This window comes from Gymnoscopelus braueri (genome assembly GCF_963280865.1).
Source record: "Gymnoscopelus braueri genome assembly, chromosome: 10".
Classification (NCBI taxonomy): Eukaryota; Metazoa; Chordata; class Actinopteri; order Myctophiformes; family Myctophidae; genus Gymnoscopelus; species Gymnoscopelus braueri.
In genome coordinates, this window is record NC_137611.1 from 35811289 (window position 1) to 35837375 (window position 26087).

General features: G+C 42.0%; 1 protein-coding gene across 1 annotated transcript in view; it reads left to right on the forward strand.

Moving 5' to 3' along the window:
* tnr (tenascin R (restrictin, janusin)) overlaps positions 1-26087 on the forward strand; it is a gene marked incomplete at its 5' end in the record, with an annotated part of 203904 nt that overhangs the window by 107765 nt on the left and 70052 nt on the right. The window contains 7 exons of the mRNA XM_080439872.1: positions 1259-1475; positions 1789-1880; positions 5190-5358; positions 6947-7423; positions 19810-19929; positions 20169-20312; positions 22395-22510. Of these exons, the coding sequence (XP_080295998.1) occupies positions 1259-1475; positions 1789-1880; positions 5190-5358; positions 6947-7423; positions 19810-19929; positions 20169-20312; positions 22395-22510 (1335 nt within the window). The remainder of the gene's footprint in view (positions 1-1258; positions 1476-1788; positions 1881-5189; positions 5359-6946; positions 7424-19809; positions 19930-20168; positions 20313-22394; positions 22511-26087) is intronic.

Consider the following 26087-nt stretch of genomic DNA (forward strand, 5'->3'; position numbering starts at 1 on the left):
AAGGTTTTCAGGTTGTAATGTTGTGCTACTGTACACTAATAAGATACCTTTAGTTTGAGGGTGGTAAACTTTAGTCATTTGTTGTTAACAAATTGTAAAACATAGTTGAACATACACTGTATTGTACAGTACAGGTTTTGATATGGTGTTGGATATACTGTACGGATTACATAGTTTCCCTCCAGGAAGTGAATTCATAATATTCATTGCTCATGGATTGTACGTTCATATATTTCTTTCTTTTTTGGGGGGGGGGGCTTTTATGCCTTTATTTGACAGGACAGTAGGCTGACAGGAAACAGGGAGAGAGATGGGGGGGGGGTGAGGTGACACACAGCAAAGGTCGTCGGGATCGGGAGTCGAACCCACGACACGCTGTCGAGCTGGATTACAGCGGGCGCCCCATACATTTATTGATAGAATATTAATATGTTAACTCAGCTGGACCAAGTGCAAATGTCCAGTCTCAGACTCTCATTCTATTTATTTGATATTGTTTCATTTGATCTAATTCTCATCTCTCTATCCTATCACGTGCAAGATCCTTGGCTTGCTGCCACTGAGAAAACTTATGCTGACCTGTAACCCCCCACCCCCCTACCCCCAACACACACACACACACACACACACACACACACACACACACACACACACACACACACACACACACACCCCCACACACACACACACACACACACACACACACACACACACACACACTCACAAAGACAGGGTTGAAAACCCAATCTCTCAGCTATTTAGTTTTATAGACTGTTTATTTTGCAATAGTTACCCAAATGTAATCAATCCAAGGTTACCAAGGTTACCAAATGAGTAACTGGGGATATTTTGACTTTGTTAATAAGACTTATAATAAGGTATGGTGATCAGGCTCCATAGGGAAAATGAAGGGAAGACCATGCAGTTTTGCATTTAGGCGTGGCTATGTTTTAGAAATTGTTCATGCAGACGTCTATTCACATTTTAGTTTTGAAACTTTCATACTGTATGTTGTCACTGTCTGCCCAAAAGTGGAAGTGCTCTTAAATGTTGGGGACACAGACATTTTCAATATGAACATTGTTGGGTCCCTTGCAAAAAAATATCCCCCTGTGCTGCTGTGCAATATACAGTAGATGGGGCACACTTAGGGTCTAAGAATTAAATGAGAACTTTGCCTGTATTACATAAGTCTTATCACTCTGTTATGAGGAGGACACTGTGAAAAATATATATTCATTTTGTACAATTCCTACAGGCTGTTTGCCACGCCGCTCCATCAGGAGACAGCAAGCTGGTGCGTACCACCAGAGTGAGGAGGCAGGCCGCGATGGATGAGCTCTCCTCCTCTTCTAGCCCAGCCAATCAGACGCTGAGGGAGCAGCCGATGGTCTTCAATCATGTGTACAACATCAATGTACCGCTGGAGTCCCTGTGCTCGGTGGACCTGGACTCCTCTTTACCCCTAGCCTCAGGTGATTGTTCCCATGACAAGTGTTTCCACTGCCCATTGAAGTGGATCCTAATGAGTCTCACTTGGATGTTATCGTTTGTGAACATTTTATCTTGCTGTCTTGTATGCGATACACTATGTGCGCACACACGCAAGCACAAACGCACACACACTTTTAGTTTTTCAAACCATAACCGCTTAAACCCTATATACTTCATTTACTGGGGTCCCTCAAGGGACTGTCCTTTCCCCCTCTACACGTACGTTAATAGCTGATCTACAAGCTCACAAACACCTACTTTAGCCTACTTTCAAGTTCTTTCCTCTCTTCTAAGGTCCCCGTGCTGAACTGGGCTCCACACCGGCTATGGAGGATCCAACTGGACCTACAGAATACACAGAGCAGACGGTGGATGCTGACAGCCAGGTAGAGTTGGCGCATTTAACTTCTGTTCCATTTGACACTATTCGTCTGGATAGAGAGATGACACAGGGGGACACAGATCACAGATGAGCTACATCATGGCATTACGATGATGAGTAATGATGTTATTTATGCCGTGGTTTAATCCAGCATTGGTTCCCTTATGATGGAGGAGGCAGACAGCCTGGTGTGGTGAGGGCTGATGACTATTGATCTGGGACTACATCTGAAGCTGCTGTGATTTATTTTTGTCATTGTCGTACAGACACCTCATACCATGTCCATTTCATCTGAGACACAGGCACCAAGATTATTATTTTTTACCATTCAGCCATTTAGCAGACGCTATTATCCAGAGCGACTTTAAGCAAGGTAATCACATACATCAAATGCAGAGAGACAGTGTAGTTTTTGTTTTCATCTGCCAGTACTTTCCTTTTCATGTTTTTGCAGGACATTAATGCTCTGTGTCTCATCATAACAGATTCATGCTGTGATGTGTAATATCTTTCCCGCACTGTAATAACACAAAGAAAGGAGCCTTGTCATATACTCTAGGATGAAAATCGAAAGAGAATTGCGACCGAGTGAAGCAATGTCACTTGATTTTAGAAAAGGGCAATTAAGATATGCTGTCACTGTGAAAAATTCAATCAATTTAAAGCTTCTTCCTTGTAAGCCGAAGGCCAAGAATGGTTGGGTGCATTCACACGAACGCTACAAACGCTTTTAAAGCAACAAGAATGAAGTCAATGGAAAGCCGAGGCTTATGGTTGTGTCGCTCTGGGCTACTTTTTCGCTCAACGCACCATTGTAGCGTGAGTTGAAAAATGTTCAACTCATCCCATAAAGTTGCCTGCAGCAGAGGCAATTTGTGGAGTAATCATTTCCACAGTTTTATGAAAACACTATCATAATAGAGATCAAAATAAAAAGGATCAAGGTCAGCAAAGTAGTGGGCGAAGTTGTGGCCAACCATGCATTGCTGTGGACAGAAGGACAAATTACAATATTCAGTCACGGCGCCGGGCAGGACATTGTAATCGGTCCTGTGCCTGGCTGGACCGATTTGAGGACGTAGGTCAGAAAGGTCAAAGTCGAAATCAATGTCTGTCAAAATCAAGAACAGATGGGCAGATTTTCATGAAACATGGGAATGTACAGTAGGTGCGATATACACCCCTCAAATATTAGTTTGCTGTGTCTGTAGGTGAGCGATATTTTGCAACCGTGTCCTGACCACAAGGACACGGTTGAAATAAGGCTTTGCTTTTTTGTGATTAACCAATTAAGACCTGAGGCTGATCCTCCAAATTCCTTCTAAATCAATAGTTCTCAAACTTTTTCGTGCCAAGGACCCCCAAAAATGATATGTATTTGGCCACGGACCCCTATCTGAAAATGTTTTGTGCCAGGGACCCCCAGAAGAGAAGATTTGTGTTAAAAAATGCAAAATTATTCAAAACATTTCTAACACTTTCAAGGTTAGAAAAATCTTAAATCTTGCAGCGCGGCACGAAGTGACACATCGTGAGCTTGTATATCTGCTATTTTTTAAACCACTCTAAATCCTAAGAGTTTTCTGACAAACTGATGCAGCTATATATAGCTATCTAAAATGTCAAAGATGTATTCCCGGTTTTAATGGGTTAATCCATTTGGCTTTTGTATCCTTACTGCTGCACTTTTAAATTGCAGATGAAAGGTTCAATAAATCAAGCCGCAAACATTTTGTATTGTTCGAGATCCAAGAGCTGCTTTGTACCCGTTCCTGGAATACAGTGATTATGATAACAACATGGACGAGGAGAAGTTGCGCTCTTTAAGTAGAGAAGCATCAGCTTCATTAAGAGTGAAGGGAATTGGATGCTCAAATGGCATAATGGGCGGACAATGCATCAGCAGCTTTATCGTGTGCCCTCTCCTGAGTCCTGATGCGTTTCATATTTCTATTTCAGGATTGCTCGAACAGTCATCATACAGCATTAGTGAGACCATCATCTAGTTCAATGGTTGTCAAACTTTTTTGGCTCAGGGCACCCTTGTAAATATATTTTTTTCATCCACGGCAGCCCTGAATGACATTACTTTGTGTCACCTTACATTTATGTCATATTACGGGACGTAAAAATTTAATTCTTTCCCAATAAGATACAGTATGTCACAAGGACGACTTGAGAGAGAATGTCAGTTTCCCTTAGGACAGATTGAAAATATCCACTTGAACCCCAGCATCTCTAATCTTGTGGTAACGTTCACCGAAAATAGCCGATCTACAAGCTCACAACGACTCACTTTGTGACGTGTTGTGAGCTTGATCTGCTATTTTTGGTGAAGAGATTTGCACGTGTGCTGTAGCTTGATGCAGTGGAGATTGGAGTTGTTTACGCCCCTAGTCCATTTTGATTGGTTAATTTATCTCATTATGACAGGTGAAGCTACATACCGTATAAGGACAGTTTCATCTGCGATTTTGTGGCCATTTCACTCACTCTCTGGCTGTCAGGAACCAGTGTAATGTGCTATACTGTATGTAGTGCACGGCTAGGATCATTGGGCAGTGTGCCAGCCCACCAAATGTGAATTCTGTGTTACCCAACATCTGCTTTGTAGCGTGGATATTAATAACATCAACATGTAGCATTTGGTGCCATGAAAAGGCAATTAAGTTAACGACTTGTTCTTGAACTGAACACTGTTAATGTGTGTTGTTCCTCTATTGTACACTCTACGGTACTACACACACTGGGGTTTAACACATGCGCAGTGAGCGTTGTTGTGAATATGGAGGGAACTGGGGTTATTGTACCACTGCCTGTTCACTGTGAATAAAAGTGAGTTAAAAGGAACGCCACATTGCGATTTCTGCGGCTTCATCAATCGCATGAACCCGAGTGTGCCTAATCTGGGCGTGTCATAATAGGCGAATATGCTGCGAAAATAGGCGAACGCTCATCGGAAATGAAATGACCAGTGTAAAAGCTCACAACGTCTGTGTTGCAAGCTTGTAAATCGGCTATTTTTGGCAAACATTTGGTGTGGAGGGTAAACGGAGGGGGCCAAGGATAGACTTTTGGGGGACCCTCGTCAATGAAGTATATAGGGTTTAAGTGATTGGACTGCACACCTAGTAATTTCAGATTAGACAGGGAGGCCATGGAGCCCATAGACTCTAAAGTCTCTCTTGTTTGTTCCACAGTATGCTCCTCCAGTATGCACCTTTCACAATTTGGCTACTGTGACACTTGAATGCCACCGCAGGGATCAATGAAGGGTAATCTAATCTAAATAAAGTGTTGTTCTCCGTGTTAGGTAACGTTCACACACCGCATCAACATCCCCAAAGCAGCATGCGGCGGCTGCCCGGCAGCCAACACTGTTCAGCAGCTGGCTACCAGGATAGAGATGCTTGAGAGAGAGGTGTCCTTCCTCAGAGCCCAGTGTGGAGGATCTGGCTGCTGTGGGGAAAGCTCCGCCATGGGTGAGTACATAGTGCACACGCATTTATGCACGCACGGTGCATGCACGTATGCATGCACACACACAAAACCAGAGAGACAAAACTATGTGAATATACGAAAAATGATGTTTATCTCCTGTTCTTGCAAAAGTCTTGTTGGTACAAAAAGGTATGATCGATCACCAGTGATCTTTGAAATAATCACATGCAGCTAAATTGCCTTTTTCTTTGGCAATTCTTCTACAGTATAAACTTAATCCCAATTTATACCTTGAACGCACACCTAGTAATTACAGAACTAATTGATTTAATCAATTATTTTTAAAAAAATCGATAATCAACTAGAGGTTGGTCTCCGCCAGGCCAGGTAGGTTATTGACCTTACGGTTCAAGAGTTATAGGCCAAAACGTGAATCTGCCTGTTATAGCGCCACCATGAGGCCGATTTAAAAAAATGCAGGGTGAACTTGGCCTAGTGGGAATGCAATTGGACGCTCTGTTCATGATTTGAGGCATTTAGTTACTCAGGATGGAATATGAAAAATTGGACGGATCCATCTTGATCATATGACTATAGATTTAATGTGTCGTCGTGATGCCCTTAGACACATGCTACTGTATATATATGGCTAATGCAACACAATTGTACTGGCTTTAGAGGAGCAGTTAGCAATGTTCCAGTCCAGTAAAGTGGGCTGGCATTAGACACGAAGCTATTGGATATCCTTCGGAAATCATTTAGCAAAAGGAATGGTAAGATCAAGGTAAATATATAGAGGATGGACTTTGGAATTAAAGTAGGCACAAAATACATCTTAGATTCCAAAGAACAGGCAGACACAAAACCTGGGTTAGGCCATGTCCGAATTGTTTTGGGTAGGTGAGACGGTAGCAGAATATTGATGCTGGAGAGAGGATTCTCCCTGCTCCAGGCTCTGTCTGGATCTGAGTGCTTTGGGGAGACAGGAGCTGTGGCTTATTGTTTGGTTCAGTATTCAGTAGATACAGTCCTTCTAATTAGAGCATGTCTAGGATAGAACCCGGGTTATGGTTAAAGGCCTCCTCTGGTGACACAATTTAAATATTCAAACTTCTCCAAAAGCAACTCAAGCGGTGTGTGCTTGTCTCTGGCAGTCATGATCCTAATAGCAATGTGGACCAGGTGGGCACACACTGATGAAAATGTGTTGTTCACGTTTTTGCCTTGATTTAGTGAAACACACAACAAACCATTCAGCAGATTTCATAATGTTCCCCCACTGTGAAAAGAGCTTACATACTGTATTATTATGTACTGTATCACGAGATCCATAGTGAGTTTTATTGTTGCTTACTGTAGCATTCATGTAAATCTAAGCTCAATTACAAAAATATGTTGAGAGTGAAACGCGGAATTGTATAGAAACTTCAAACTAGTGTTTATTATGTAAAACGCAATGCTGTAGTTAAACAGTAAAAGTGTCAGTTTAAAGAGATTATTGTTTTCATACTGTATCTGCGGATTGAATTGTTGTTTCATTAATAAGAGAGGCCAGTCGTCATTTCACCGTTGAATGTTAAGTGTTAAATTGGTTACCCAATAATCTGTAAACTCTTCCTTGCTCCCCAGGCCGTCTAGACTTTGTCCCCGGATGCGGTGGACATGGCAGCTTCAGTTTTGACCTGTGCGGCTGCATCTGCGAGGAGGGCTGGGCGGGCAAGAACTGCTCGGAGCCGCGCTGCCCGGACGACTGCTCTGGCCAAGGCATATGCGTGGAGGGGGATTGCGTGTGCGACCGGGACTTTGGCGGCGACAACTGCTCGGAGCCCCGCTGCCCCATGGATTGTTCGGGCCGAGGGCTCTGCATCGATGGCGAGTGCGTGTGCGAGGAGTCCTACACTGGCGAGGACTGCATGGTTGGGAGATGTCTCAACGACTGCTCGGACCAGGGGCTGTGCATCAACGGGACCTGCCATTGCAGGCCCGGGTACATCGGAGAAGACTGTTCGCTGGTCTACTGCGCCAACAACTGCAGCCGGAAGGGGGTCTGCAAGGATGGATTTTGCGTCTGCCAGGAAGGCTTCTCTGGGGATGACTGCAACTCTGGTAGGTTGTTATTTACACATCCCCCATTTATTTTTTACCACGAATATACTTCATTCCACGTCAAATAGTAAAGATAGCCGATCTACAAACTGACAAAATGTTGCCTAGAATAGGCTTGCTAGGATTCATACGCTGGACAGATCTGTTTCCATTCTAAGGGCATGAAAACTGTGCTGTGATTGGTCACAAAAGACAGCTTCCAGGGGAGTACATACAACGGAAGTCCCGCCCAACAGACATGCTCTGCCTTAGGTTGTTACCAGGCTTTTCTCCTCATGAGAGGAGAAAAGCCTGGGAACGAAGTGTTGTGCAAATAGAATTAGTCTAGTAGTAGACAGTGAGCTGACAGGTGAAGAGGATAATGTCATTGACTTAGTATCTTCACTCATATGACCATGATGAGGAACCTAAGATCAAATATGCACCATAGAGCTAAGACTGTAATCCTGTGATCTTTGGTGGGTTATTTCAAATTTGCAAAGAGCAAGTGTCCTCCAAAGGTAGTAAGGTACCGTGCAAAGAGGTGTCACAATTTTGTGGGCAAAGTGGCAATACACGTGGTGATTTTCCTAACAATGCCCGTTGGATACGCATATATCCCTCCGTTTAACATATCCGTTGTACCCATTGTCAGAGTACCATTTACCCGTTTTACCTTACACCTGTCATTGTACCTGTTGTTCCCGTTGTCAGAGTACATGGTGCAGCACCCATTATCACAATTTAGTACAGAGAGAGAGATAGAGAGAGAGAAAAAGGAGAGTCAGATCCACGAAGGTCTCTGCTTCATGAACAGATAATCCATCATTTAGAACTGATAATTCAAGTAAAAGTTCTAGGCAAGAAAAGGCATCATTTACCGTAGGTTATATTGTCCATTTAGATTACTTTATGAAACTATTTTCCTATGACTGATTATATCCCCCAGACACTTAAAGCTTAGAACTCTCATTGACTAATGGTTTGCCTCCTGCAGGGAATAAAAGATTATGCCAAAGTGTACAGGATGGAAGAGAGGTTCCCTTAATTGTGAGGAGGTTATAGATAAAACCACACATTTAGATAAAAGCCACATATACTTTGTTGTTAAGATAAGCAATAATTTGTTCCTCCAGCCATTCCCAACTGCCTATTAAATTAGGCCGTTACAAGATTAATGACATTAGTAAATGGCACAGCCACCCTTATATCTTAACATTAAAAGTTTATTTGGGCTTACCATATGTTTGGTTTTGTTATTGCACCACAAAAAGGATGAGAACAAAGACTTTAATTCTTTGAACAAACAATGGAAACAAACAAACAAGTGTCAAGTGTCGAACAACGCATCACAATAATTTGTTTATTTCCAGATTTTGGCCATAGTGAAATATTAACAAAATGCATGAATACATTTCCTGGCTTTCTTCTATGTCACTGTCAAGAGGACATGAAATTACTGATATAATTCAATACTAAAATCTTCACCAGGAGATTTTACTGAGAATAATTTAATTTAAAGGCTTTCTGTTTCTTGCTTTCTGAAATGGGAGCTTATAAAACTGTTATGCCATGCCCCTTTATAGTCAGAAGGTTTCAATCAGTGAAAAACTCTTCTGTTTCTTAAAGGTATCGTGACATTCATTTTCACTTTTTTTATTTTCAATGTTTTATTTGGGGTTTTATGACCTCAATTACACCCCAAAAACCTGAACTTAGAACATTCAGTGGATTTTCTGTGGTCTGGGGCAGCGACACCCGCAGGCAAAGATTTATTTTTTCATTGCAGTTGAAAAGGCTTTAGAAATGTGAGAGAAAAACACCTGCCATTGATCACTGGAATGGAATTTTCACTTAAAACTTTTTGTACACTTTTGAAGGACCAGGACAAAGACTTTGAATGTGGTGTAAAAGTGAATGTCATTAAACCTTTAACTATTTGACTCTCGTTCAGAGATGTATCATTTTGAATAGTATTCTCTGAATGCCTCGTTTATATGCTCTCGCCTGGGTCATGGAAAACGGACCATATTCTTTGTAGCTTCACTGTCTTCTAATTGTTTCAGTTTGAAAGCTGTTTCTTTTTTGGCTGTCGAGTAACTAATTATCCATAGTCTGCAAGTCACTTTAAATGCTTCCCACATTGTTTGTGGGATTCACGATGTCCCTCACTTCCGTGATTGCTGACATTTTTCTGTTTTTATGAACTCTTCTGAGCCGTGCACCCAGTAAATAGAGTATTAGTTGTGATTGAGCTCGCATTCTTTCAAGTTTAAAAGTGAACATTTAACACTTTTTCCGATTACTTGGCTCATGCAGTTGCTCTGCTATTCTAGTTGCTGTACACAATATGCCCAAGTTTGGGTCACTTAGTGAGTAGTGACTGGGTGGGATACACCAAACCTATCGGGCTTGGTGTTTAATTGTGTGCATCATGTCTTTGCTCAGTACAAACAAGGCAAGCATGCTTGTTTAACTTACCTTTAAACGTATGCAAGTGCACAAAGGCAACAAAAAAAACACACCATCATATTTCTAAAACTATTTCCCTCCCTTTCATCATTTCTCTGCTGAAAGATGTGGAACCTAGTCTGCACAGTGTGTAATTTCGATTAATGCTAGACAGTCCTTTCCACAGCTGCATTTTCAAGTTAATGTTATGCATTAGAGCTGGTGGCACAGTCTGCACTTGGCTCCCGCGGGACGCACCATGCACCATCATCGGGCTAAAACTCTTGCAAGACCTGTAATATTTTCCCCAGCTAATGGGGGCTCACTCCCTGCAGTAGCAGCCGGGTCCACAGGCCTTGGCCTCTGTGAGAACAGGAGTCACAAGCTGTATGCTGTTTGTGCGCGGTACTGTACTTTATGTGCAGCCGTGAGAAACAAACTCCTCTGTGCTGCGAATGGTGGCAGTGGAGGTGTAACTAGCTGAAGGGGTAACTTCATTCGTTTGTCAAAAATTCACTCCTTGCCATGGGAAAACGTTAGCCACGGCTAAAGCAGTTTCTGAGCCATGGTAGCTACCTCTCCATACCCCAAACTTCAGAGCCTGATGAGGATTTAAAGGAGCACAAATTATATTACTGTCTGGAGGTGAAAGACCTCTCCGCTGGCTCTTCATTTTATGTCTATACTGAGGCTTGAAATGTCTTTTCAATTAGAGGCTAACATAGGCAGTGTGGGAGGGAGAGTCGTATATAAAATGAAGCAGCTCAATAATCAGAGGCTCGTCGTATGGCAATAATAAATGTCTTCTATTATCAAAGTGTTACAGTATCAATTACAGTGGCCTATTTTCTGATGCTGTAAAAAATTAAATAAATGAAAAATAAATGAGGCTGATGAATTTAAATTAGATGTTTCATCCGCAATACACTGCATATATCCACACACTCTATGCATAAGCAAATGGAACGCCTGCTGTGCCGAGAATCACTGTTATTTCATCTTCACAGGCGAAGGCACTATTGCTCTGACGTGCGGGGCGGTGCCATTGCAGAACTAGCAGCGCTTATGAAAGTCTCCCTTTGACATTGACGTATTATGTGACTATTCAGAGAAATGACATTTACATTTACATCTCTCTCTCTCTCTCTCTCTCTCTCTCTCTCTCTCTCTCTCTCTCTCTCTCTCTCTCTCTCCCCCCTCTCTCTATCTCTCATGTCATGGTTCTCGACTCGAGGATCCAGTTTGACTGAGCTCGGCTGCATATTCACACTACAACTTAGAAGTTTGACACTGTCCCCTATAGAATGCCAGGTTCATTTGCTGTTTTGTGATTGAGTTTGCTGCCACATCTTTATTCCATTTTTCTCTTATGTATTATTTTATTGTCCATGGAGGCATGGTCTATAATTCAGGGGTGTCAAGCCAGTGGCCGGACCTGTGTCACTCACAGGGATAATTACAACATGGACAGGTACAAGGAAAAATATCACAGCTGTAAAGTGAGTTACAGAATTGTTTCCAAGTCTTCACTCAGCTCAAGACAGAATTGTTACTCTTTCGATCGCCATTTGCCAGGGGAACTCCATATTGATGTTCTGTGTAATTCAGCTTTGAAAAATACATTTGCGACTGGATATATAGAGTCATTCTATCAATACCTGGGACTGACACACGTCAATATGACAGACTTTGCCTCAAAGTGAACAGGCTTTCTCAAAACGAACATAACACATCCAAACTGTGCTTGCAGCAGACACACAGGCATCAATGACATTATGAAAATCACAACAGCCCAGAAATTGGTCACCGATGCTGACAGGTTGGTTAGAGCCTAGAAATATTAGGTGTCTGGAAGCAGCTAGTGAAAATGAGTCATGAGTGTCACTGTTCGATGCACTGCGACATGTAAGCAAAGCATAATACTGATCATACAAGTGATGCTTGCCAGGCACTCTCCTTTGTAAGAAACAATGGTTTATTTATGTAAAGGGTGGTGTAACCAAAATAATCTTATAGCATGATATTAGTTTTTTCATCTCTCTTAATATCTTTCTTGTAACTTTTGACTGTAATGTAATACTGATGTAATGTAATTTTCTTCATGAAAGAATGTGTGAAGTGAAACACCTTGTGTTTCACTTTTGTGAAGTGTTTCACTTTTGTGAAGTGTTTCACTTTTGTGAAGTGAAACACATTAGTTATAGCAGAGAGTGAGACACCTAAGAGCACGGAGGCAGCAAAAGCTGTGGGACCACGCGAGTGTGTGATTGTGCATGTACAACTGATCCAGCTTTATTCAGAAGTCAATCAGGCCTGTGACCTAAAATGAGTTTGACACCCCTGGTCTATATTGAGCGGCAAACTCAGGAAAGGTCAAAGTCAGACCAACAGACAGGCAAATAGACATAGAGACAGACAGACAGACAGTGTCCCGCTTCCACAGTTGTCGTATTGTAAATTGTAATTGGGAATCTTATCTGAGCTGTCTGTCTTGCTGTCTATCTGTCTTAATAAGCAGAATAACCTTTAGAAAAGAATCACTCAGAAGTTCTGGCAGGCTGTCGGTGTATACTACATCCAAGATTGTTCATCTTGTCACTTTCCTTGTAAAGAGCTTGATGGCATGGAACGTGCAGATATTCTCATATGCACACAAAGGTGCAAAATGTGCAAAAAAACAACACATAAAGAAACACATACAAAAGCTAACGCAAACTGACAGCTGTTTCTCAGGCAGAGAACACGTGTGCCCTCCACGCTCTGTTTCAGCTGTGCGAGGGCCAATAAGGTTGAAGTAAAGCACAAAAAGGCTACTGTATATACAGTTGACCAGAGGAGTCTCCCAGGGGTCCACAAGGCCCGCTCCTTGTTTGCTCATGTCTTCCATGTCCATCCTTTGTTTGCCCTTGGTTTACTGTATCTCTTTATTCTGCTTTTTCTGAGCACCAGAACAGCCATAACCAGCTGCATTGAATAGAAATGGACTATTACTTAAAATAAATAAAACATTTAAAAACAAAATAATACCTTTTCCTTCCCTTGAAGGAAAGGAGTTTAGAGTTGCCTTTTTCCCCCAGACAATGATCAAAACTATTGATTGATGTACTCCCACGGGTATGGTTACACACTTGTCTTCCTCTAGCGAAGATGGTGAGAAACCACGTCCGCCGGCGCCGCTCAGCGCGGGAAAATCCCTCGGCTCCTATTCCGCCTCATGTCCGACCCCCACAGATGTGCTTAGTTCACACAAACACAAACTAATTGAGTTTTTCATGCATAAATGTAAAGAATATCGCACATATAACAAGCCTGTGAACAGCAGGCTGGTGAAGCGTTGAGGTGTTGTAATGTTATGAGCTGTAATGTGCGCTGGGGTGGCTAAGGTGTTGTTAGGTGTTGATGGCTGTGTAACTGGGGGAAACCAAGCCAGAAAAAAAAAAATAAGGTTATTAAAAGAATCGAGTCCACAATCTGCTTTTTAAGCAAACACGAATCATGCTGCATACTGTGTACACAAGGTTTAGTTTTTTGTATAAGATTATACCCCATTGTTCAATATTATTCATTGTCAATTTAATCTCCAGCTCATTTTCACTTTAGTCAATTAAGTAAATTGAGAGTGAAGTGAAATAGTATACAGCAGAGATTCCTATAAGGGCAGGTTGTCCTCTGTTGATTCTACAAGCCTGATTCATACCCATCGCACGACGGTGTCACGTGTCAAAAACAGCAGACCTACAAGCTCACAACGTGTCGCGGATGCGACGCATTGTGAACTCGTAGGTCTGTTATTTTGGGCGCGCAACGCCGTCCTGGGACGGAGCATAAATTAGTCTTCAGTTTTACCTCTGAGCCTCTGAGTTCAGCGGATATCGGCAGATGTATCATCTACAGTGTGATAGCATACTGATTAGAACTAATGAGAGCTTAAGACCGCAGGCGAGATTCCTGAATAACCTTCAGCAAGTTGCCCCATTAGAATCAGGATCAGTGGGGTGCCTGGTGGCTCAGCCAGTTGGTGCACAGCCCATATGCGCCTCGTGAGCCGTGTGGATACGAGTTTGAATCTGACTCCCATCATGTCTTGCATGTTTGCACTTGGTTTCCTGTCTCCACATTCTCCTGCTTTTTCTGAAGAATAAAGCATAAAATGCAGGAAAAAAATCTGAGTCAACATATTGAGCAAGTACTACAGTATGCTTTCACACATACAAGGAGTACGGTTGTCAGTCAGACTTCAGATAATGAACTGCAGCTGTTGGGCCTTGTACAGTATGTCTAAAACTTTGTTTGCCTAGTTATTATACAGTCAAAAACTTAATACTTGTCATTGGTTCAGTATTTACGGTGAAGGAAACAATTATTGATCCCTTGCGGATTTTGTAGGGTTGCCCACTGACGAAGAAATGAAAGATCTTTACTTTTAATGGTACGTTTATTTTAACAGTGATAGACAGAATATAAGAAATCAGACAATCACATTATATAAAAGATATAAATTGATTAGCATTTATTTGTGTGAGATAAGTATTTGATCCCCCTTAGCAAAACATGACTTAGTACTTGGTGGAGAAACCCTTGGCGAGCACAGAGGTCAGACGTTTCTTGTAGTTGGTCCCCAGGTGTGTGTACATCTCAGGAGGGATTTTGGTTCACTCCTCTTTGCAGATCCTCTCCAAATCCTTAAGGTTTCAAGGCTTTCCCATGGCAACTCAAAGCCTCAGCTCTCTCCACAGATTTCCTATGGGATTAATGTCTGGAGACTTAGCTAGGCCACTCCATGGCCTTAATGTGCTTCTTCTTGAGCCGGTCCTTTGTTGCCGTGGTCGTATGTTTTGGGTCATTGTCGTGCTGAAGACCCATCCACGACCCATTTTTTTTGTTTCCTGGCTGAGAGAAGGAGGTTGTCACCCAAGATTTCACGGTACATGGCTCCGTCCATCCTCCCCTCGATGCGCTGAAATCATCCTGTCCCTTTAGCAGCGAAACACGCCCAAAGCATTTCCACCTCCACGCTTACAGTCATCTCTCTGCCTCCGAATTTGGCAAGTCGAGTTGATGCCAAATACCTAGATTTTGGTCTCATTTTGGTCCAAAACCTTCTCTGAATCATTCAGGAATCCATTGGCAAACTTCAGACGGGCCTGTATACTGTATGTGCCTTCTTGTGCAGGGAGACCTTGCAGGCGCTGCAGGATTTTAATCCATTACGGTGTAATGTGTTACCAATGGTTTTCTTAGTGACTGTGGGCCCAGCTTGAGATCATTAACAAGTTCCTCCCGTGTAGTTCTGGGCTGATCCCTCTCCTTTCTCATTATACCCCACTGGGCGAGATCTTGTGTGGAGCCCCAGACTGAGGACGATTGATGGTCATTTTGTGTTTCGAATTTCGATCCAAAAGCCCTCCTGAGACGTCTGCAAACTGGTGTCTAACTACAAGACATGTCTGTGTCCTCTGTGCTTGCCAACAAGGCTTTCTCCATTGTCTCTCACTGTTAACACATTCCATGCCAGAGTTTAATATCATAATGTACTCACCATTGCAGCGATTTATTGTAGTTTTTTAGTTTTTTTCACCTCGCCACAGACCTCACTAAATACCTTATGAACGCGCGCGTTCAACTGTTTGTAGACACACAGGGTAGTTGTGTGTGTGGCCCAGAGAAGACATTTTCAATCGGCGACATTCCATTTTGCAGTAGTAGCAGTTTCTAAAAAACGTTTTAAACAACGTTCAGCGCGGAGAAAAACAACACCGAGATAATGGCGATTTAGCAGAAGCTTTAGAGCGGCGGCGGATGGGAACGAAAATCTTCGATTGACATTCATTTCCGTTTCCGGGTGTGCTACAATGAAATGTATCACTGCGAGAGAGTGCTACAATGAAATGTGTCACTGCGAAAAAAGAAAAAAGAATACCACTTCGCGTAGATCTACGCGACTGGCACGCTGCGCTGTTATTTAGGTTCGTGTAGATCTACACGATTGGCACGCGATGTGTTAAAATAAACCTACCAGACCATTTAGTTCTTTACTTTGTCAGTGGGCAAACTTATAAAATCCGCAAGGTAGCAAATACTTATTTCCTTCACTGTACTGTATAAAACCCACAACGACTTTCGCTTGAAAACGTCATCGAAAATACTGAAAATAGCCGATCTACAAGCTCAAAACAAGTCGTGGTTTGACACGTTGTGAGCTTGCGCATCTGCTGCTATTCTTCATCTAAATTTTCCAAATTATGGACAGCAGGGTTAAAGTGGTTAAATAGAGGGTTAATTAGAAAAGAGTGATTAACCAGAGTTTTAATCTACCTCACCTCTTCTATCTACTGTATAAAGTGAACAGAAACAAGTTTATGCTCATTTTTCGCACTTATGCAAAGCAAAAGGGGGTAGAAGTGTATTATAGCACATTGATTATGTAGCAACAAAGCATTGGTGCAGAATCCATCTGAATAACCTTTGGCAAGTCATCTTTAGACAAAGGCCTCTGATCAATATGTATTTTCTCAGCAGTGGAATGGCCATACATGTTTAGGTATCTAACTATGTCAATTCAATTTCAGTTTAACCCATTAAGACCTGGAACGCATCTGTGTCACTTTAGATCTCTTTGGCTATTCAAGTGCCGCGCTATGAGCATGTAGATTTTGAAAAATCTTGAAAAAAAATGTTTTAGATTTGTTTTAAAAAAAACTGTTAGGATTTAGAAAACATTTTTAAGAATCGAATTGGGTTAAGTTTGAGCTGAGAAATGTCAGCATTATTAAAACATGAAATACCCTCTTCATATTGAATTTTTGAACACGGTGTAAAACATTAGAAGTGAATAATATCCACAGCTACAGTCATTTTGTTGAATTTACTGAGCTGCAGTGACATGTTTTAACCTAGTTGAAAGACTACATATAAAAAAATAAAAGCAGTGATAAACATAAAAGTCTCCTTTGATAAAAATGTTTCTTTTAGCACGTAAACAAGCAGATTCTGACAATAAATAAATTTACAAAACCTGACTCTGCATGCATTTATTTTATTTATTTTCTTTTATAAAAATGCTGTTTTGAAAAAAAGGGTTATAAAATGGGTTTTGTAATATTTTACATTGTTAGAATCCACTTTGTTGTGTTTGTTTATGTACAAAAATAATGACCTGAGACCTGTTTCACCTTGCAATGCAAATACATTTGCAACTACTGAAGATATCACATCTCTCTCTCTTTAACCCTCTTGAAAATAGCTCACAACGCTCTCGCTCACAACGCAAAGTTCTGTGAAGAAGGTTTTGTGAACAAAGTTTTGTGAACAAAGTTTTGTGAACTTGTAGATCTGCTATTGTTTCCAAGTGTTCGGTGAATGTTCGCTTATTTTCACAGAATGCTATCAGAATGCTCACCTATTATGATATGCTCATAATAGGGATGATGGTGTTCATGTGGTTAAGAAGGCAGCAGTCCAGGGTAAAAGATCAATCTAGTGTAGTGAATGCCACAGGAACCTGTCCCCCCTGCTGCAGGGTCAGTCTTTGGTAGTGAGCAGGCTAAGGGCCCATCTGTCCAACGCGTGTGGAAGTAACTCAAACGGCTGTTGGAACATCCAACCGCTCCCCGGGGACGGCTTAGTGCTGCGCTACAGAGCCCTGGATCACAGAAAGGGGAGATGACGAGTGGGACGAGAGCCTGTTAATCACACGATCAGACCCAACGCCTGTCCCTTTTTCTGTGTCCCTGTCTGTTTGTCCATCTGCCATCGTCCCTCTCTTCTTTATGTTTCTCTGTCTCTCCGTCTTACAGAATGCGTGCGTGTGCGTGCGTGTGCGTGTGTGTGTGCGTGTGCGTGTGCGTGTGCGTGTGCGTGTGTGTGTGTGTGTGTGCGTGCGCGTGTGTGCGTGCGTGCTTGTGTGTGCATATGTCCTGCTTACTCTCTGCCCATGTGTTCTGCCCTCTGTTCCTCTCTAAATCAGAGTTAATGGCCTATCAATCCTCTGAATTTAATTCTACACCACACATGTCTTGTCTTGTCTTGTCTTGTCCTGTCTTCCTCTTCCTCTTCCTCTGTTTCCGTGCAGATTCCTCCCTGTGCGTCACTCTCCCCTTCTCTCCATCCCCAAGCCCTGCATGCTTCTCCTCCTCTTATCCTCCTCGCTCTTCCACCTTTTTCCTCGCACCCAACTCTCCTGCTCTGTTATCTGTGTCAGATGAAGGAAAATGAGAAGGGAGGCGGGGGGTAAGGCTGGCAGAGCAGACAGACAGACTGTGAGCTGTTTCACTCATGTTTATGCAGCCCGCCCTGTTTTGCATTCAATGCTGCCTCTTAGGTTTTATGGTTTGGCGCCTGCTATGTTGCCCTGTGTGAATGCCAATGCCTCTCCTTGTTCGCGTGCAACCTGCTGTTGCCACAGGGACTGACTCCTTCACAGGATGCAATGCACACGCACGCTTCATTCTCTTCCCGGAGTTAGAGAGCTGCTCTCGACAAGCCACCGAGGGGTTTAGTGTGTTGTTCTGTGTGCATCAACCTGTGGCTCATGGAGGGTATACCTCCTTGTGTTATTATCTCTCATTTGCATATTCATTCTGCTATTATGAATTATGAATTTCCTCACTTCCGCAGATTTTTATTGTATTTCTTTCCTGTACTGTTAGGAAGTTATCTCCGCCTGGCCAAAGGCCATGGACATTGCTTTGCCCCTGTGTGTGTGTGTGTGTGTGTGTGTGTGTGTGTGTGTGTGTGTGTGTGTGTGTGTGTGTGTGTGTGTGTGTGTGTGTGTGTGTGTGTGTGTGTGTGTGTGTGTGTGTGTGTGTGTGTGTGTGTAATCTTGCAAACTAGTACTATGCCGATCATCAGCTTCAAATGTCTCCAGTAGGCGAAGGAACTACTTATCGTCTCTGTCGGGTAAAAACCCCTATGTCCAAAACGGTTACTTTTCACATTCATCTGTTTTTAAAAAGCTAAAATAATTGATCTACAAGCTCACAAGGATGCACATGCATGTGTGCACACACCAAACGAGAAAAAAAGAGAGACCACACAACAAGAGACAATGCGCGTGAGACAAGTCCAGGTGTGCCATGAGATTTTGTGACAACCAGTGCCCACACATTATTATAGCAATATATACAATTACATAAAATGTTATGATTTTCTTATATATAGTATAGTATAGTATATCAACAATTTGCGTGAATTCATTTCCCAATACTGAGACAAACTTTATACAAAAATATGTATTTCAACCACTTTCAATGTCTATGCTTTCAATCTGCCGTCGCTATGGTATGTGTTTGTTTGATTATAGGCAAACATTTTATTTATTCATTTTGTTTGTATTAATTATTTTCAACTACAATGTGACAGGTTGTGAGCTTACAGAGGGATATGAGTCATACGTCTTGTTATAGAGACTATTTAGCACAGATATGAATATAGGTGGGCCTTGAAATGTTTACATGCCCTTTGGTGTGCCTTGGGCACACACCATTTGAAAACCAAAGTAGGTACTTTCAGTAACAACAAATGGAGCCTGCGATTCATAGATCAGCACCGGCACTGGCTAACATTAGCTTTGTAATTAGCGTTGGGATTTAATTATTCAGTGAAACTGAGAGAAGTGATGCATATGCATTTCCCCCATTCCTTTCGAATATCGTCTCTGTCGGGTGGAAACCTCATATATCCAAAACTGTTACTTTTCAGGATTCAAATTCAAGCAAAAGTAGCAGATCGACAAGGTCAAAAACTTTTGAGCTTGTAGATCTGCTACTTTTGATACTTTTGTGTGACACTGTAGTATGATGAAGTAGGCCATTAATTTACAACACAACGCACAAAGTTAAAACATGGAGAAGAGTTTTCTGCCCGACAGCAACAATATTTATCCTAAATGCAGATGCAGCAAAAGTTCAAGTAAAGAAGCCAGACTCTTTTTGAAACAAAGTTTTCTCTCTCAACAGTTGCACCTGCCATGAACCTGAGAGTACGTGGAGCGACAGAACGTACCATTGGCCTGGAGTGGGAAGGATCAGTAGTGCTGACGGATTTCCTAGTGACTTATACCCCCAGCACCCCAGGAGGTCAGTGCAAAGAGCTATCTATCTATCTCTCTATCTATCTCTCTATCTATCTATCTATCTATCTATCTATCTATCTATCTGTCTATCTGTCTATCTGTCTATCTGTCTGTCTGTCTGTCTGTCTGTCTGTCTGTCTGTCTGTCTGTCTCTAATGTTCTCTCTCTCTCTCTCTCTCTCTCTCTCTCTCTCTCTCTCTCTCTCTCTCTCTCTCTCTCTCTCTCTCTCTCTCTCTCTCTCAGGTGTGCAGCTAGAGATTAGGATCCCTGGGAACGTCACCTCCTGTACCATTTCTGACCTGGTGGCAGGCATGGAGTACAACATCAATGTCTTTGCTGTCATCAACAATACCATCAGTGTACCAGCCAGCATCACCATGTCCACCTGTGAGTGTCTTGTCTTTGTGTGTGCGTGTGGGCGCGCACGTGTGTGTGTGTGTGTTTTGGTTGTCTTGGCACATATGCACTTTGCCATGGGGGTTTGAATAGCTACTGAAACATTCAATAATTGAATAGGCTGCAGGATGGAACCACCTCTCCGACTGGCTCACGTTCTGTGTCTGCTCTCAACCACTTGAACTCTAGTCTGCCTGGGCATGTCATAATGGGCAGACATTCAGCAGCAATAGCAGATCAGCTGTTTTTGGCGAAGAGATTCAGTGTAGAGGGAATTAGGGGGAGTATAGACCCCGGGAGACCCCGGTCAAAAAAAAGGAAAATGGATTTAAGTGGTTAAACGTGCACTGCACTAACAAGCTCCAAAGGGCTGTTCCGTGGTTAACCCTGCACTACAGTACTGTACCAATGCTACCATCACCATGTTGAAAAAACACAATTTTAATTAAACCTGGCATCCCTTTTTTTAGGCATGTCATTATAGGCGAACATTTTCCAAAATGTTCCAACATTTTTAAACATTTTCAAAAGTGTTTATTTTTTTTTTTAAATAGCCGATATTCAAGTTATTTTTATTACTTTTCAAAAATACCCAATCTACAGACTACTATTTTTTTAATTTAGGGCTAATGCAGTTAAAAAAATAAAATCTATACATACTGTATATTCTCACACCCTGAACCTCTGCCACCTGTCCATGCACCCTGAACCTCTGCCACCTGTCTGATGTTAACGCCAGCTTTGCCACCGACAGCAGGACTCTACCATTAACTTAAATGCTAGTCAGAATTGCACAAAATGCAACCAAACACCAGAATTATCGTCTGTTTTCAAAGGCAAACGTGCATTTAGAAGCATCAGCTGATTTGTTCTGTCAACATAATCCATACTCTCTCATCCGAGATCATACAGTTGCCGCCTAGGTGAGAGATAAGTTAATTTAATTGCGCTCTCAGCTGAATTTGAACTAATAATGATAATTTAGGGCAATTAAGCTCGGTGGGAGCGGTTTGATATGCTGTGATTTATGGCCTTTCTCCAAATTGAATCAGGAAATGGACGACTTGATGATTTGGATTGATTAGCACAGCTGTGTGGAAAGAAAAGTGAAATTTGAGTTATATTAATGGAGTGTGTGTCTGCGTGAGCTGCAAGGGCGTGAACTGATTGTAATATTGGGTGGAATGTAGGAACTGATTTGCCAGAAAATTACATTGGTAATGGCCGGGGAAAAGTTTGTATTTTCAGAACTCTTCATTACATTTCGAGGTTCATGACACAAGCCTTTGATTACTTCAAGAGAAAGTTAGTAGATAGTTTTGGGAGGAATTCTATGTTTTTTCCTTACACACAGTCAGACATTCTAATGGTTGGATGTTTTTTTAATGTCTTTGTACAGTTTGTTGAACGATGAACTTAAACCAATTTAGCTCAATTGCTGAATGTTTACAGTATCAAGTACAGTAGCAGCTCCTCTCAAAAGATGAGAAATACACCTTTAAACTTCTCCAAAGATGAGTGGCTTAACAGATAGTAATTTACATATCTATAAAGTCTCCAGTTCCACTGTTAGAATAGAAGTTAAATTGTATCAAACAGCAACGGCTGTACGATATGGATATGCATATTTTGGGGAGAAATGGTTCCAAGCTATTATGGAATTGTACAGGTTTGTTTCTTATGTACTTTTGTTTGTTAACAATGCATATACTTTGCTTTCTGTATATAACAAATAGATAGCCACCACTCACAATGAGCAAACCTCTCCTCTCTTCTCTAATCAAATGAATAAGAAATAACCAAGACGCAAATACAATAACGCCTAATTTATGCTCCATTGTGCAACGGTGTCACAGTGAAAGTTGTCAATATTATATTGCCTGTTTTCAGCAAAAGAAATGTAAATGGGGCTTAAGAGTGAAATAAAAAAAAAAAAAAAAAAAAAAAGAAGGAACGCAAGATCAGAAAGGTTCTTGCATCCAGGGGATGGGAGTGATGAGAGGGAGATGGAGTGGTGTTTTATGGTGGCATGGGCCAGTGGAGGCCAGTAATACATTTCTGCTGCCGTTCCAGATCTGTCCAATCCCAATGGTTTACTCTTCAAATCTATCACGGAGACCATGGTTGAGGTGCAGTGGCAACCCTTGTACTATTCTTTTGATGGATGGGAGATCAGCTTCATCCCCAAGGTAAGACACAACTGCCGTGTGTGTGCCTTGTTTGCAGGGTGTGTGTGTGTGTGTGTGTGTGTGTGTGTGTGTGTGTGTGTGTGTGTGTGTGTGTGTGTGTGTGTGTGTGTGTGTGTGTGTGTGTGTGTGTGTGTGTATGAGATAGGTTTATGGCTTTATTGTTGGCTGAAGCACAGGTGAAGTGGTGTGCATGCTTGTGTGTGCGTGTGCATGTGTGCGCGTGTGCGTGTACGTGTGCGTGTGCGTGCGTGTGTGTGTGCGTGTGCGTGTGCGTGTGTGTGTGTGAATGCATGGCTACATCATACTGTACATGTGTCTTATACCAAATTACGCACGCACACACACAAACACACACACGCTCATAACGCTGGATTACATTTGCCTTGTGGGACAGTCAAATGGATCTGCAGAGAAAAAAACATGGACTGTTTTCATCAACAGACAGAATGTTAACCCAGAAAGCAGAGGGAGAGGAAGGTACTGTGAGAAAGGATGAGAGGAAGGCAGTAAGCACTGTGAGAAAGGAGGATAGGAAGGTGCTTTGAGAAAGGAGGAGAGGAGGGCACTGTGAGAAAGGAGGATAGGAAGGTGCTGTGAGAAAGGAGAGGTAGATGAAGCTACTGTACATTGAAGAGGTTCCGTCTGGACCTTCTTGGCCCGTGTTCAGCTCGAAGCCTGCACCAAATCAGACAAGGGGGATTGCCTAAAGCTTATTGGCTATTAGATGGATGAGACATCAAACCCTTTGCTGAGAACAAGACCTTCCCTAAACCAAAGTCAGCAAGCTAAAGCCTTTCTCTTTAATTCCCTCAGTAAACTGCAGGTTCTTCAGGTACTCTAATCGTATGCCCTCTCACAGTAATTGGTTTTCCTCCGTTTCAGAGAATAGACTTTGGCTTGGGCAGGCTTAGGGGACTTTATTTTCCCCGTTTGGTTGCTGTTGTCATCTTTTGGGTTTACGAAGAAAAAGAAAAGAACGAGAAAGAGAGATATACAGTAGGCCTTCAAGGACCCAGTGACTGCTGGCTTTCTCCTCTGTCTTTCCCAACTGCCCCTCCTTCTCTTCAACCCTCCATACCTTGCTCTCTCTCTTTCAATCCCTCCATCTCTTCTTCTTCTTCTTCTTCTTCTTCTTCTTCTTCTTCTTCTTCTTCTTCTTCTTCTTCTTCTTCTTCTTCTTCTTCTTCTTCTTCTTCTTCTTCTTCTTCGCCCTTTCACTTCTTCGCCCTTTCACTTCTTCCCTCTCTTCTCTGCATTCCAACCACCATTCCTTAATTTGTATACCTCCATCCTTTGTACTGTACCTCCTCCTTGTGTACCGTGTTCCCTCTACCCCTCCCTCCCTTTCTCCTTCGTGCCATTGGGGAAATCATATTAGCGCCCCGCAGTCCCACCCCCTTTGAATTTAATCCAGCAATGGGGATTGTGAATTTGGACAATCTCGTAATGGAAGCAGGGATAAAAGCTTTGGCCTATGAGGACAAACGCGGGTTTCTTCACCGTGTTGCCAAAAGTGGAGAGATAAAGAGAGAGATGAAGCACAGGGCATGAGATTTAACAAAGTCAGCGGTGGCATCGTTTGTATCTGACAAGGCGATATGGGCAGCATGCTGTGGCTTGGGTATCCAGGAATCAAGCAAGCAAACAAGTATAATTGAGTGTGTAAACACAATATGTCAATACATCATTCCATCAGTCAGTCAAGAAAGTAAGCAGTCAATCAATCAATCAATCAGTTGGTCAGTCCATCAACCAGTCGTCAGTTAATAAATTCATCCAGCTAGATAGATCCATCCATCCACCAGTCTAGCTATAAATATCAATCAATAAACAATCACTCATCAATCAATCAATCAGTCAATCTTTCATTCATGCAATCATTTAGGTTAATACACTTTGCTTGGCATTTCATTATCACGTTAATTTAAAGTCAGATACATTAAGATATATGACTTTCATGCAATACCTCACCAACAGGGCAGCAGAGCACATACTCTTTCCTCATACTGTATAGGTAGTATTATTGCCTCAGTCAGCAGAAAAGTTGATTTGACTGAATTCTTGAGGAATCTACTGTACCGTTTTTGATATGAACTGAATAACCTTTCTTTATTGCCTTCATATTCTGTGCTTTGGATTGCTAATGTACTGTATATAACACTAGAATGGGTTTCCGCAAAGTTTGATAATTACTGTATACCCTCCAGTATATTGTGAAGCACTGAGACAAAGTTAAAGTTTTAGAAGAAGACTCCAGTATTTCTTCTTCCAAAAATAGACATACAGTTATATAATTATGAACTGTGATGAATTATGAATGAGAGGTGTGATTAGCTCTGGTCCATAGCGTTAGAAGGAGTTCTCCTTAACGCTATGGGACTTTCGAGCCGTTGCCCGAACACCACACGCTGCGCAGCCTCTCGTCTTTAGTAAAAATAAAAGTAGCAAAAGTGGGTTTTCTATTTTTACTGAAGACGAGAGGCCTCGCAGCCTCTCGTCTCGTCTTACAGTTGAAAACACCTGTATGTGAGGGAGACGGCTATAAAGTACCATAGCGTTAAGGAGAACTCCTTCTAACGCTATGGACCAGAGTCTTTAGTAAAAATAAAAGTAGCAAAAGTGGGTTTTCTATTTTTACTGAAGACGAGAGGCTGCGAGGCCTCTCGTCTTCAGTAAAAATAGAAAACCCACTTTTGCTACTTTTATTTTTACTAAAGACGAGAGTCTTTAGTAAAAATAAAAGTAGCAAAAGTGGGTTTTCTATTTTTACTGAAGACGAGAGGCCTCGCAGCCTCTCGTCTCGTCTTACAGTTGAAAACACCTGTATGTGAGGGAAACGGCTCGAAAGTACCATAGCGTTAAGGAGAACTCCTTCTAACGCTATGGACCAGAGCTAAGGTGTGATGAGCCAAAGTAGTTGAAATTACCTGTATTCAGGGCCTTTAACAGGGCTTTGATTGACAGCTCTCTAACACTGCTGTTTGGCTGGTCATAGGTTATTGACCATACTGTAGGTTTCCATGACATCATAATATTGTCAGTATAGCTCCACACCGCTTCAACCTGACCTAGAGGTACTTTATAAAACACCTGTATGAGCCTTTTAAGAAAGTGTTTATTCTTCTTTGCAGATGTTGATGGTAACATTATTCAAGTCATGGGTATAGTACATGGAATACATAGTTGCTTTAATGCCATTCCAGTCTTTATTTTAGAGGTGATTATTACGTAATGTAATCTACAGTAATAGTGTTCTTGACTTGGAGTATACTTTAATTCAAAGGATAATTGCTAATTAGACATCCATAATTGGCAGTAGTGTGAAATTAACCTTGACAGCCCACGTTTTTTTTTTAAACTTGGCACGTCAATGCAGGTTAACATCTGTCTGTCAGTAGGATTTATATTTGGAACTCAGGTCCTTCTCCAAGAACAGTTGGGAATAGCAGGGATTCAGCATGGATGAATGTCAGGGTCAGGGTAAATGCACTGAATGTTGCTCCTTCTGAAAGTCAGTAGCCAGCTCACAGACTTCTTTTAGCCCTACAACACCACACTGACCGTGCAAATCTGCAAA